This window comes from Pleurodeles waltl, chromosome 3_1 (assembly GCF_031143425.1).
Source record: "Pleurodeles waltl isolate 20211129_DDA chromosome 3_1, aPleWal1.hap1.20221129, whole genome shotgun sequence".
Taxonomy (NCBI): domain Eukaryota; kingdom Metazoa; phylum Chordata; class Amphibia; order Caudata; family Salamandridae; genus Pleurodeles; species Pleurodeles waltl.
In genome coordinates, this window is record NC_090440.1 from 1,612,447,935 (window position 1) to 1,612,462,023 (window position 14,089).

A 14,089-nucleotide genomic window follows, 5' to 3' on the forward strand; every position below is an offset into this window, starting at 1 on the left:
TTTTATGGAAAAAATTACCCACACTCCAGATCCAGTTTGAAGATTAAGGAGGACATTTTGAAAAAGATATTAAAAATGAAGTAGCAAATTGTTTACTCTTTTCCCCATTGTGCCTGTTCTGAAGTGAGGATGAGTGATTACAATTCCAGCAGCGCTTGGAAGTTGCACAACTTGTATCAGACTGACAATGAATTATTATTTGATGTTTGTTAGGAATTGGGTCTCTAGTTGGCAGAGGTATGCACCCTGTCCAAGTAAGGACCACAATCCTAGCCGGGGTAAGTCAGTTATACCCCATAAATTAACCTATGCGCACCCTCTGGTAGGTTGGCACAGAGCAGACAGGCTTAACTTAAGAGGCACAGTGTAAAGTATTTGTGCAACTCCTCAGACAGTAAAGTAAAGGGCACAGTGCAGAAACATCCCCAGTGATTGGTGCAGCTTCAGCTTTATTGTCAGTTCTGCAGTTCCTTCCATGTCCAGCTCGAGAGAAGCCCATGCCACATGTCCCAGCACAGTGACAGCCCCGGATGTTGCACTGGAAAAGTGGCAAATTGACATGGATAGGGAGGGTAAGGTGGGAGGGATCATATTAGTAAACTAAGGTGTACATTTACGGTGCAATATATGACTAAAATTACAATAGATCTTCATTCTTCATATAATGCAAAGAACTATGGAACAGGCATGGCAAAGTTGCTTTGCAAACTCTAGGGAATATGGAAAGAAGAATAACTACAAGGCCTAAACCATTAGTTTCAATGTTACCCTTTATAATGACATCACCATGGCAGCTTCTTATTTCCCTTTACTTAGTAATAGAGGTTTGTTTTACAACCTGCAGGTAGGTGTGTGAACAAGTATAACAGGCATTTATACACTTTGGAAAATGTGGACGAAATGTTACTTTCTTGTAATCCTAGTTCTGCTTTGTAGATAACCTTACAGAGTGCACGGAGACCCCTGACCACTTCTCTTTATCAAGCAAAATATATCATTGATGTCTTGCAATATAGATAGACACTGCAGTGACAATATAGCTCTTGAGGTTGTGCATTGGGTGTAACTGAACTTAGCCTAGGACTGTATGAACATCCATTTACCAAACATTCATGTATGTTCAAACAGAAAACATTTATTTGGTGACATAAAAATAATGCTAACCTGATTTCCTGCCAAAGGGTGTAGTCATTCCATACTTTCAGTTTTCATATATAAAAGTTTAATTGGCTGCCATCAAGATGTACAGTAAAGGGCCTACTCAGAGATCCAGCTTTAGAATTCCTGTATCAAAGAATGTTTTGGACGGGTGAAAGAAAACTGTTTTTTTTAAGGCATCAGCCTTCTTTTCCAGGGAAACCTAATGTGGTTCTTTCTAAATTGATGGTTTCTCTTTTGAAACCATACATAACGCCTTATTGCAGCACCTTACTTGCATGGTCGCTTGCATTCTTAGTGGAAATTACTCCTTTCAGGATAATTAGTAAGCTTCAAGCTCTTTCAGAAGTAGAACAGTACACGTTTTCTGTCATAACAGAGCAGTTATAAAGCCAAATGCTTTCGTTCCTAAAGCTCTGTTTTTCACATCAATCTCTATGCTGAAGTTCTTCAGAAATCCATTTTCTCTGACAGAAGAATCTCTCGCTTTATTGATGTCAGAAGAGGCTTTAGATTTTATTTAGAAAGGTCAAAAGACTTGCATAAAGCTTACCACCTATGCCAGTTATATTCCTCTCCATACAGGCATAGTGATCTTTAACAAATCCGTTCTAAGTCGTAAAGCTTCTGCCTGGCAAACCATGCAAACCTAAAGTTCATTCTACATGAGAGGAGGCAGGTAAAGAAAGGTCCATTTAAAAGAAATATGCTTCATGTTTGTCAATTTTTTATATAGCAAATTACACTTCTAGTGCTTTATAGACTGTCTTCAAAGAGAACTGAAGCTGGCAGTCAAACTGTACAATGGATGCTGGGAGATAAAGCCTCCAGTCTGCTTCAAAAACAGCAGTTCATATTTTTTCAACCTTGTGCATTTATGACTTCTAGGCCTCCTTTCCATCATAGCATGGTTTCAGTCAACTGCTGCAGTGTTTGTTTCGTATCAGATGAAAATGCCATTTTCCAGAAAGAAAAAGTTGGAAAACAACTGCCTGATTATACTATGGAGGTAGGACCTTCTCTTTGGATACTGCAGTGACTAACTACAGTTCAAGACATGTCTTTTTATGCTATGTAGGGAGAAGTGATCCTGGCTCCCTGCTTGCTTAAAGGGATAATATTCACAGCAACGGTTTCTTACTGAGGGCGGGGGAGCGTCGCCCGGTGCGAGCCACGCAGGCAAATATAAAATGGCAATTAAAAGATTTCATTGCCAATTTATTTTTACCGATGGATGCAATGCGTTCTCCAGCCACCCCAAGCCCAGAGACATGTTCAGCATGTACTCTGCTGCCAATTAGCAGTAGAGGACAGAAGCAGGGCTGAATGTATGCTCCAAAGTGCGCATGTCACTTTGGCCAGCTGTTTTGTGCCAGCCAAAGTGACATGTTCACTTTGAAGTCCTCCACTCAGCTTTCTTAAGACAGCTGGGTGGAGACCAAGCACAGGCCTCCAGGGCTTGAAGGATCGTCCATCTAGCCCACTCCATCCAGACATTTCTCTCATGCTGGTTAACAGTATGAGAACAATTCCTGGATTGACTAGGGGAGCTCTTCCTCTATTTGACAGTTGAAGAACAGTGAGGCGCAGCCTGTGGTTAAGTTGTTTTATTTTATTTCAAATGTACAATGCATGTAAGTGTGTAATGTGTTTATTTTGTAGTTAGTTTTTATTTGGTCTTTTGGAGGGAGGGGATATTTTATTTTTGGGGAAGTGGTGGGGCAATTTACTCACCCCACCACTTTCAAAGGGTAAAAGCAGCCCCTGAATATACATTTACACCTATCAGTGAAGAGCTTGTGATGCAGAACTAGTATTTTATTGGTGCTTTACAAAAACAGGGAAACATAGATTTTGACAAGGCAATGAAGCATTACAATTTGCAACCGTTTGAAACAGCACTTGTGTTTTAAAAATGTTGATACTGCCACTTTGCACTACAGTTGTATGTCTCATGACAAAAATGTAACACTTTTAGGCATGTGACATTGTGTATAGAAATGTGACACAAATATATTCATACAGAGGAAATAATAGTTGAGTGGACACTACATGACAGCCAAGTTCTAATCTCATGCAAACATAAATGGACATACTTTTAGATCCTCAGGTCGTATGAAAGAGAAGGCAAGAAATCAAGCTTGTAATGCTCTGGATTTACTTCCTACATGCCACACTAAAGCAATGTATTCTACAACGTACTGACTAAATTAGCCAGTAAGATGGACTCAAAGTGTGAAAGATAAGTGCAGAACTGCTTCCGAATTCTTTTTATGATCTTAGCTGGGGACCCTCATAACTTCATTGGAAAATTGTAAATGTCACGCCTATCACTGGCACATGGTGGGCCAATGTAATAAGTGGTAGCTGAGTGAAACAGAAATATGAAGGAACAGGGGCAGGAAATTAGAATTAGATCTAGCACAGAAATAGTAACAAGGTAATCTGACTGTATCAATAGATGTACACAATTATTACACACCATTATTATGTACAGCATTCTGCAACAACACAGTAGAGGTATAGAAACCATTTAATACAGAACTGTGTAGATACAGGTCTAGGAAGCTGATACACTGTTTTAACTCATATGCAAAATTTAGTGAGTTATTTGTCTTGTGGTAATCATCATGTCTTCTTTACTGGGCCTGAACTGCTCTCAGTGGCTTGTTCATAAATGTAACTTTATATGGTAGTTTGTTCATGTACAATACACATTCAGTGGCACTAACAGTTATATTACAGTTAAGTCCTTCAAGTGATATCTAGCATTATAGCCTGATTGCCATATATGATTAGAAATAATGAGACCCTCTTCTGGTGGTCACAGAGTCCAAAAAGTATCATTTCTATGATTGTTTCACACTTAAGGGCTACTATGGTATTGTAATTTTTAAGTACCAGGGCATAAGAGTGTCACCAAAATTTAGAACTGTTTCTCTAACATCCAATTGATTGTATACAGTATAATTTCCTGCACTCATGTATTTTGTTTTTCACATCTGACAAACCATGGAGCAAATACCACTGAAATATTAATGGCCAGGTTCACAGACAGGGTATTTGGGCGAGTTGGTTCATACTACACAAAAAACACACAGCAAACCCAACTGTGTGCCAGTGCGATAAATTATGGTTTAAGGATAACCATGGTACATGTTAATGCACATAAATGTAAAAGATTAGAAACAATGCTTACCTCTTTGCTTTCCTCTATGTCAGATTCGCTACTGAAGTCTTCTGTATTTAGATTTTCAAAATCTGATTCTCCAACAGCGATTGGCACAGTAACAGTAAGAGTTGGGTTATGTATGAATGATGAAAAGTCATTCTCGTCAATTATGTACTTCTCTACGCTGCTACCTATGCCGCTGGTTGTTCCATTTCCATCTCTATGGTACTCAAGGTCTTTTCCTATTTCAACTGCAGTGTGATTAAACAGACAGCTGTCTTTCTTGCATTGCATGTCCTCAAGAGCTTTCATTTCATCCAGTGCTTTTTGTTTTCTTACAAAAGCTTTGTGCAGGCAATCATGTATGGACCTTTTAACAAAATCTATTCCTCGATGTATCCTTCCAATGGCGATTTGAAGATTATTCATCTCATTATCTTCATCAGTCGCAGTCAGATTGTCTGAACTAAACGAGCTAAGAAGCAAGGCCAGGAACAGATTCAAAACCTATAAAAGTAAAACATATTGTAGTTTGCTTATACAAATAAACACATTATGGACAACATATCTTACTGTACCTTGCAGCTGCTAGGCTCACAAAAATGTAACTATGGATAGCCATTCATCTTCAAAAGAACACAGATCTAAAACTAAGAACCCAGAGAAGGTTGAAAATCATAAACACTTTGGGGTCACTTACGACTTCCGTCCTCCGAAGTTCCGACGGGGAGGTTGCCGCCAGTGCGGCTGCCTCCCTGCTGGCCCCATTACAAGTTTCTCCCTGGGTCAGCGGGCAGAAACACAGTTGCCGCCTGCTGGCCCAGCGGGAAAAGACCTACAACACTGTCGCCGGCTTTTAATAGAGCCGGCAGTAATGCTGTAGTTCAAAGGGTGCACCAGCAACTATCGCAAAATTCACTGTCTTAAGACTGCCAGAGTCATAATGAGGCCCTTTATGTTTACTTATTTTGGTGATTAGACCAAATACTCTTTATCATAAACCTGTATCTCCCCATTACATTTCTGATTTGTTTCCAAATTCACATGAATATTCACAAAATCCAAAGTTAAGTCATTCCTCTAGCTCACAGAGATTAAAACCTAGTACAGCATGCTTGAATGCTTTCACTCCAACATAAGATGAATCTTCACAGTAAAAACGTATAACTGATACTTCAAATGAGTATGCACCGTTAAGTGGTTACTTTCACATCTGAAGTGATTTACTAGTTCATAAAGTTTTTTAGATAGCACTAGATTGGGTGACGCCATCTTGATTTCATTAAACATCTCATGAGTGATGTAATATGTGAGGACATAAGCAGTGCATTGTGGGTTCACAATTTATAGTCACTAAAGTATAACAAGTGAATTTCAGTTGTTTTTAAATGGATGATTTTATATTACTAGAAGGCCTAACTATAACCTCACTTCAAGCTTTTGGATTTTGTAGTGAATTTCTAAGTTTTTTTTTAATGTAACCTAAATCTTCGTACCAGACCCAACCATAACTCCAGTTTAACCTTTGTTTATTGTCAGTAAATTTCAGTTTTTTAAAGGAAAGTAAGATCAGATTTCCTTACCTTACTATAACCTGATGTTAATCTTTGTTTTCTTCTGGGGTATTTGGATCAGATGTACCAGACACCCTCATTGAGCATATATTTTGGCCGTGCGCAATAGGGGGTTGGCGGCAACCCTGGAAGCAGGGCCTGGCCTAAACCACGACAAGCCGAGGTTGACCCAGGATGAGGTTCCCACAAGGGCTGGGGGCAGGGTACCACTAACATGCCCCCTATACCTTATTTTATTTTAGTTTTAGGACATGGGGAAGAGTACCTGAGTCTTGTAATGGTGGATGTAACATGTCCCTCAATGTTGTGACCAACTGTCACAACTCTATCTTATGCTCTATGTAAAGTGGGTATTAACCGGCAGCCTCATGTCATTCCTTTCACTGTGGCGCTTTTCCATCTCAAATGCTCCATGACTTCCCCCTCCCTTTCGGCCTAAACCATGGCCCTCCTGTGTATGTTGCTATGTAAGTGTCATCTAATTGCACCTGCAGAGATCACATGCCCTCTAAGGATTAGTCACGTTTCCATTGTGAGCCATTAGGTTGTACCATGATGCACTTGGGCTCCACTGTATTTATTGTCAATTACCATGTGCATTTGCTGTCTTTTAAGTTTAAGCTATTCCCATTTGTATGTAATACATGACTTTTCCCAGGTTCCTTTGGAAGCCTCCACTTGAGGTATGTGCCCTTCTGGAACACTCCTGCCTTACTGTATAAATAGCCCCTATGGCCTGGCATCGAGGATTGGCTTCTTACCTTGTATCCGGACTTGCAAAAGCTTCTGTAAAGTCCTGCGCTAGCAGCTTCCCTGCACTCACCTCCTGAGTCGCTCGGTTTTCCTGTGTTCCTGTTCAGCGTAAGGTTCATCCCTGCACTCATCTCCTGAACCTTCCTTGCTTTGTTCTTGCTCAACCTAGTTTCAGCACCATTTGCCAAGTCTTCTGGAAACCATCCGATGTTCCAGTCTTCCAGGTGATACTGGCGATCCGAGATCCTCACTCCTGAGAACCCTCTAGTGTCTCCCTCAATGAGCTACGATTCTTCCTCTTCTCTGATTTCTAGAAATGACCCGCTGGCTGCCTCTGAGCCCCTGTAAAGTGTTTTCCAGGTTAAGTACTTGCCCCCAGGTTAGTGTGAACTAATCTTTAGTAGTCATTGCAGGCCTGTCTGTTATCTCTTTGCTCCTGCCTCTGGACTCTTGCTCCAATCCTAGGTTTGCTGAACTGTGTTGCTCATTGACTAGAGAATCTTTCCTGAACCAACCTATACCTCCAATTTCTGTACTGAGTGTTACTGTGATTTCTAGCATATTTTAGGAGTGTTTACGTCTCCAGCCTTGAACTGAGTGATAGAGTGTTTTCTAGTATACCTTGGGAGTGCTTGTCACTCCAACCTCGAGCCGAGTTTTTTCATGATTTCTAGTATTCCTTGGGAGTGCTGGAACTCCAACCTATGTACCAAAAAGTAATCTTGTTTCTTGATTACCTTGGGAATGTCTTTCAACTGCAATCCATGGTCCCAGCACAACCTTGGAAGTATCAGTAATCTCAACCTTGTAAATTGAAATAATCTTGTTTCATGTATTGTCATGTTTTTAAGTGTAAGTCAACATACCAAGATCAATCATGGGAGTGTCAATAAGTCCAACCTTGTATCAAGAACAATTATGCTTCATGTGAATATGCATTATTGAGTTCTGACCTATGTATAGGGCACAACCATGGTAGAGTCAGTATCCCATACTTGTGACCCTCCTAGCCTTCTTTCGAGTTCACGTAATTCTGAATGGTATCCGTTTTCAAAAGTAACCTGCTCTCAAACATACCTTGAGAGTGCTTAACTTCCAACCTATGTGCCCAGAGAAACCTGGATGTCAATTTCCTTATGAATGTCTTTGTTTCCAAAATATGTACAGTATGCTGGTTTTGAAGAGCCATTAACTCCAATCTATGTTCTGAGCTTTCCTTAGAGTGAAATAACTCTACCTAGTAGTTAAAGTTCTTCTTCAAGAGTTCCAGAAGATTCCACTAGAGTATATAATTAATCTGCTCCCATGTTATGATTATTTAAGAAACTTGTAAGTATGAAATACCAAAAGCATCACATTGTAAACTGTGTAGAGAAACTATGCACAGATGGTAATTACCTTTTCTTGCTGTTTCCAGTGCATAGCATTTTCATGACAATCAGAAGTGCTGACTCACAAATATCCAGCTTCCATTAAATGAGAAAGTCAAGAAGTGATGACCCTGTTAAGCAGAGTATCAGTGTTGCAGAGCAGAAACAGTATCCCAAGTTTTCTTATTTATTATTGTGTCTATTCGTTCTTCTAGAAGTCTATGATTACTAGGAGTTCTATACCAGGACTCACTTTCTTTTAGATTTGGGAGTTGGGGCCTAGCATCAGCTCCAATGTTGTCCCCGCAGTTAGAACCAGGTGAGTGAGCAACACCAACCAATCATATTGCTCCATTTTGTTATGATTTTTTGTCCTGCGACACTCCAGTAGGACTAACCATTCAGGTATCTTTATTTTTGGAACCTTAATTCTTTGAAAACGGCTGAAAGGATAGACACTAAATCACAAAAAGCACACTTTATGAGTAAAGACCTGGCTTTCTGCCAAATTTGGCGTAATTCTGTTTAGCCGCTTTTTCTGTACTGTCTAAATTTTCCTATGGGAAATTGCATGGGAAAAACAGGTTGTAGACCCTCCCCCAGCCACCAACTCCCCCCTTCTCTTTCTGCAGAACTAAAATGTGCTTTCTATAGAAACTCTGCAATTCAATTTTTAGAAAAGTAACCATCAAATTACAACATACAGTGCATCTTCTAAGTGAAGTCAGACAGTAGGATAATTGTGCATACATACCACAAGATTGCCAATCACCATGACCAGCATGAAAACAATGAGGCACAAAGATTGCCCGGCAACCTCCATGCAGTCCCACATGGTCTCTATCCATTCTCCACAGAGTACCCGAAACACAATTAAGAAGGAGTGGAAGAAGTCATTCATATGCCAGCGTGGAAGTTCACAATCTTCAGCAATCTTGCAGACACACTCCTTGTAGCTTTTACCAAACAGCTGCATGCCAACCACAGCAAAAATGAAGACAATGATGGCCAGCACCAAGGTAAGATTTCCCAAAGCTCCCACAGAGTTACCAATAATCTTGATCAGCATATTGAGGGTTGGCCAAGATTTGGCCAGCTTAAAAACTCGAAGCTGAAACATAAGAACACAATGGTATTGCTAAAAATTAAAAGAATGATGTGCCTTTCTCCTTGAATTATGATACAAACCTTGACTTACACTACACTTCCAATTCATTACAATCATTTATGGTCAACAGAAATTTTTTCTACAAATCACAATTTTCAGATTGCTGACATAGATATATTCCCTTGTTGATCCACACCTACTTCTGTCATAAAAGGCAGGTGTGCAGTAACTCTATTACTAAAATTATTTTTATTATTACGTTTTTGACTGGGATTCTTTTTAGTCTACACTAAAGACAGATACTGAAGATTGGGGAGATTTGTACCTGTACGAAATCCTTAAGCATAATTTCCACATTAAGCTATGCATGTATTTCCCTTCAACACTATCAAACCCATGAATTGGATCACTACATTGCTAGGGAGGGAGATTGTTTAAAAAAAAGATGTACTAGTCCCATTATTTCTTAGAGGCCTAATTGAAGTACAAGTGACTTACCTAACATGAAATACCCCTTCCACAGGACAGGATGTAGTCTGCAACCATCAAACTAATTTCAGATAGAGCAGAGTAGGGCTGAATCACTTTTAAATACTAACTCAAAACTACTGGATTTTAAGAAGGAGTGGTTGAAATTATGGAATTCCTTTAGGCACAGCGAACCTACATTCTCTGAAAAAGATTTGGTTAAATATATCTAAAGCACAATAGGCGTAAGAGAATGGGTAATGATTGCTAAAAAAAATCACATGAGAAGAGTATGGACCAAATGTGAGCACAGAGGAAATTCGACAGAGTAGTACAGGCTACCCCGCATGAGCACTGCAGACTTTAACCTACAGATGGAATTCTGAAGTTCTTGCCACACAACAAACTATGCAAAATTGTAATGGAGAATGTATACCTGAACCTGGGCAGGATCATGAACTGATGACAAAACTAGTGAGTGACATGAATAGGTGATTCGAAAGTAGATCTAAAGTATAAGGTCACAATTTTTCCTCTTAAAAGAAAGTACACAATCAATTATTTACAGTGAATATACTTTCAGTTAAAATACAGCCTTTCAAGTTCTGTGATATTGAAGTAACTCAATGTCCAACTATATTAAACTGTAGATAATTTTGTAATTTTCTTTGCATATTTGAAGAATATTTTTTAGACATAAGAAATAGTTGTAATGCTATGGGAGAATTTAGTCTTAATGTGAATGAACCTATACCATACTGTATCAGTGACTGTGTCTGTGTCCCAGTGAACCATTGACCACATATAAAATTGTTGGTGGTTGAGTGACTTTCTGCCTAAGAACTGCAACTTCACCAAACTTCTGTTTCAGAAATGTTGGAAAATGCTTTGATTGCTAAGACTTCCTTGTGTTCTCTTTCACACTGTTGACAAATATTGATGTGAATAGAAGCAACAATGGACTCCATATCAAATAAACAATCATTACTGGACTTGAGTGGAATCAGACCCTTTCAGCACTGGGGATGATATGACTGGTCACCAACTGACATGGAAACCCTGGAAGACTGCCTAATGATTTAGTTAGTGTTTTACAGAGGATCGTTGCCATGCTAATGCAATGGGGAGATGTATCCATTTCTATTTGTACAAAACCATTATATGGGGTCTAAAATGGACTGGAGATACAGTGCTATTCACTGCTGTGTTTTAAAACATCTGCTTATCTGGCAAGGGAAAGTAGCCCTACTAAAACCAAGGACCACCTTCCATTTAGTAACAGTGGATGAAAGATCAGAAATGCAGCTACTCCTCAGCAGAATTATTTGAAGTTTTCTGGCACCCATGAATCCACTCCAGTCCCGCAGTTATCCCCACCTGCCAATTGAGTCTACAGTCTCAAACTATTTACTGTCACTTGTCTCCTGTCCAAGGTAACAGACACACAGGCATGGCAGTGTGGTTGAAGCAGAGACATCAACATGGGCAAAATGCTGTGCACCTGGTTAAAAATACGAATTGGTTTTGCTCGGGCAGATTACATTCCACATGTGGATCTAACCACAGCAAACTGGCATGAACTGGGAAAATTGTCCATGAAGGCATTGCAACATACTGGTAACAAAGATACATGTTCATTATGCTCAACCTCTCTGCTTTAAACCATTAAGCAACATTTGTAAGCCACCACCTACAACAGGCCCTAAGTAGTTAGCTGCAAACTAATCAAACATGTGGCTATTTCTTATTTTGCTAGCACTACTGCCATCAACAACTCTTTCTAATGGATCTTAGTCTTGTGCCTAAAAAGAAATATCCCTAACAAATCAGTCTTGTTTTTTTCAATTGATAATTTTTATTGATTGATTTCTGAGATTTGTAAAGTACAAAACAGTTGCTTCCAGAAGAGTGACCCGGGGCTAACGTTTTCAGTAAAGCAGATCAAAAAACGTATCCTTTATTCTGTTCAGTATTTGTTCCCAGGACCCAAACGTTTGGGTGCACCGCCACAACATATGCAAGAGACTTTTCACTTGGGCCCCTATTATTGGCCCATCTAGTGTTTCTAGGGCTATTCATCTTATATAGCAGTGCCAGCTTCATGCATGTGTGGCATAAAACATGAAACAACGTACTTTAAAACAAGAGTTACTGCAAGTTTTGGTGATGCTGCTTCCAATTTGTCTATTCTGCAATCTGTGTTCCAACAGTTTGCAGAATGTGGTTACTACACAGGCACCAACAACAGAGTTGTAACCTTTAATTCGTTCTTTAGGGCATATGCTTTGATACCTCTGTATAATGTAGAGAACACATTCCTTCCACCCCTATATCGAACAGTCTGGTAGATATATAGCAAGCGTGTCTAACATCCTGGATTCCACCCCTCTGGTCGCTTTCAACAGTCTACTATACTGCAGTAATTGTCTACAATGAAAGTGGTTTTGTGTATCCAGGAATATGAGAGATCTATCTCTGGGAAACAAAGCTTCCACCTTACTCCGACTTTCAAACTGCCACTTTACAAAAGTCAGGTCTCCACTTGGTTTATTGGAGTTGATTAGCCCCCACAGTTGCTTCCTCTAAGGTATATTCTTCTTCATATTCGGTGTATTGCTAAATTGTGACTGGCTATTATTAGAAACATGACAATTTTGTTTCTCCTAAGAAGGAAATTTCATTGGGCTTTATCACTATACACGCCCCTCATCAGTTTCCTATCCAGAGCAAAATTGTTTATAAACCAGACCAGGAGCGACTAGCGACAAATAGAAGAGGTGGGGCGCTTGGGTTCGGGAGAATTAAAATACAATTAAAACTAACATTAAAACTGAAGAAAAAAAACTTACTTTAACTGCTGCGTGCCGCTACGCTCCTGCTTCTCCTCGCTGCAGGCTCCCAGCCTGCCCTGCGGCCAATCCTGATGCTGCTCAAAGCAGGATCAGGAATGGCTGGGAGTGTCCCGCCAGGGCGCTCCCAGGCAGACTGGGAGCCTGTGCATGCTCTCTCCCGCCCAACAACTCTGTTGCTGGGCTGGATGGAGCCTACAGCGCATGTATGTTTGGCCGGCCCGAGACGGCTGGCCAAACACACATGCGCTCTGAGTGGAGTGCTCTGTGCACTCCCCTCACATGCTTGTCACCCCTGTGGCGCCGCCCTTTTACCAAACAATGATAAAAAATACAGATTATTTTCATTGTTTGGTAAAAGTTTGCAGCTCTCGCTGCTGGCTGAGGGGGGCGATGCTCCTCTACCCCCATGGAGAGCCGCTCCTGATGAGTGCTGCAAATTGTAGTTCAACTGATAGGTAGTATCCTTCTAAATCATGAATTTGAATGTGTCTAACCTATTCTGTATCCATCCCCATAAACCTTCTCAACACTGCACTAAGGCGTCAATACATGCAGCACTGAAATACATCTATCAACAACTAGGCAGTGCATTGATTTAGCTAGTGCTCGTTTGCTCATCCGTAACAAAGGAAGCCAGAATTCAACCGATTTTTCCAGTACTGGTGAATTAACCGATTTTGGAGGATGTCTCAGTGTCACCCTTCTCTAAATGGAGCCTACAGTCTAACAATGCAATACTTTGAGAAACTACTCTGGCCGCCGATATATATTCAACTGCACTGGACTTGCAGCTTACTAGGTTTTACCTAAGATGCCAATATGTTGAAGTCCCAAAGTTTGAAAGTTTTACTAAGAGCCATTTCGACTTGTAATATTTAGAACATGTATATAGTCTAATACAAATGTTTAGTGATTCTTACCAGGCGGAAAGATCGGAGAACCGATAACCCTTCCACATCAGCAAGTCCCAGTTCCATCAGACTAAGGCTGACTATGATGCCATCAAAAATATTCCATCCTACTTGAAAATAGTAGTAAGGATCAAGGGCAATTAGTTTGAAAAGCATTTCTGCTGTAAAGATTCCTGTGAAAACCTGAAAAAAGCAGACATTCCGTCAGTTTAGTGACAATGAAAACATTTCACGATTCACACATTTACATTTTACAGCACAAATCAGAACGAGGTAAAGCAGAAAACAGTGCTAATCTTCTTTGAACTCCGCAAGTTATGTGCTTGCTGCTTAAATCTATGTTTAATCTTTTAAGTCACAAGATCTAATTAGGGGTAGGGTTACATCAACCATTCAACAGTCAAAGGCTGAAAACGTGAGTAAATCTGACTTATACAGAAGTAACAGCTGTTATTAATATGACTATGAAACTGCAGATTTGGGTTTGGATTCTGTCCAGCTATTCTTCACTGAAACAACAGTAAAAGATCTAACCAGCACAACATTTTCAGCATGTTTTAACACAAATGCCCTCTACATAAAACATATATTTTGGGGCAACTGTTGTGTAAAATATGGACACACAAAAAAACATTAACCGCTTGTGTGCCACGGACGAGGTGGATTGCCCGATGCTGAGGACGAGACCACCTCGTCTGGCTATGGGCCCCTGGGGGGAGCGCT

The 14,089-nt window shown here is 40.1% G+C and overlaps 1 protein-coding gene across 2 annotated transcripts in view; it reads right to left on the minus strand.

The window, feature by feature from the left end:
* LOC138285390 (sodium channel protein type 2 subunit alpha) overlaps positions 1–14,089 on the minus strand; it is a 666,155-nt gene that overhangs the window by 218,009 nt on the left and 434,057 nt on the right. For both annotated transcript variants that reach the window (XM_069225263.1, XM_069225264.1), the window contains exons 17-19: positions 13,376–13,549; positions 8,782–9,138; positions 4,358–4,837 (exon numbers count right to left, since the gene is read on the minus strand). In XM_069225263.1, the coding sequence (XP_069081364.1) occupies positions 4,358–4,837; positions 8,782–9,138; positions 13,376–13,549 (1,011 nt within the window). The remainder of the gene's footprint in view (positions 1–4,357; positions 4,838–8,781; positions 9,139–13,375; positions 13,550–14,089) is intronic.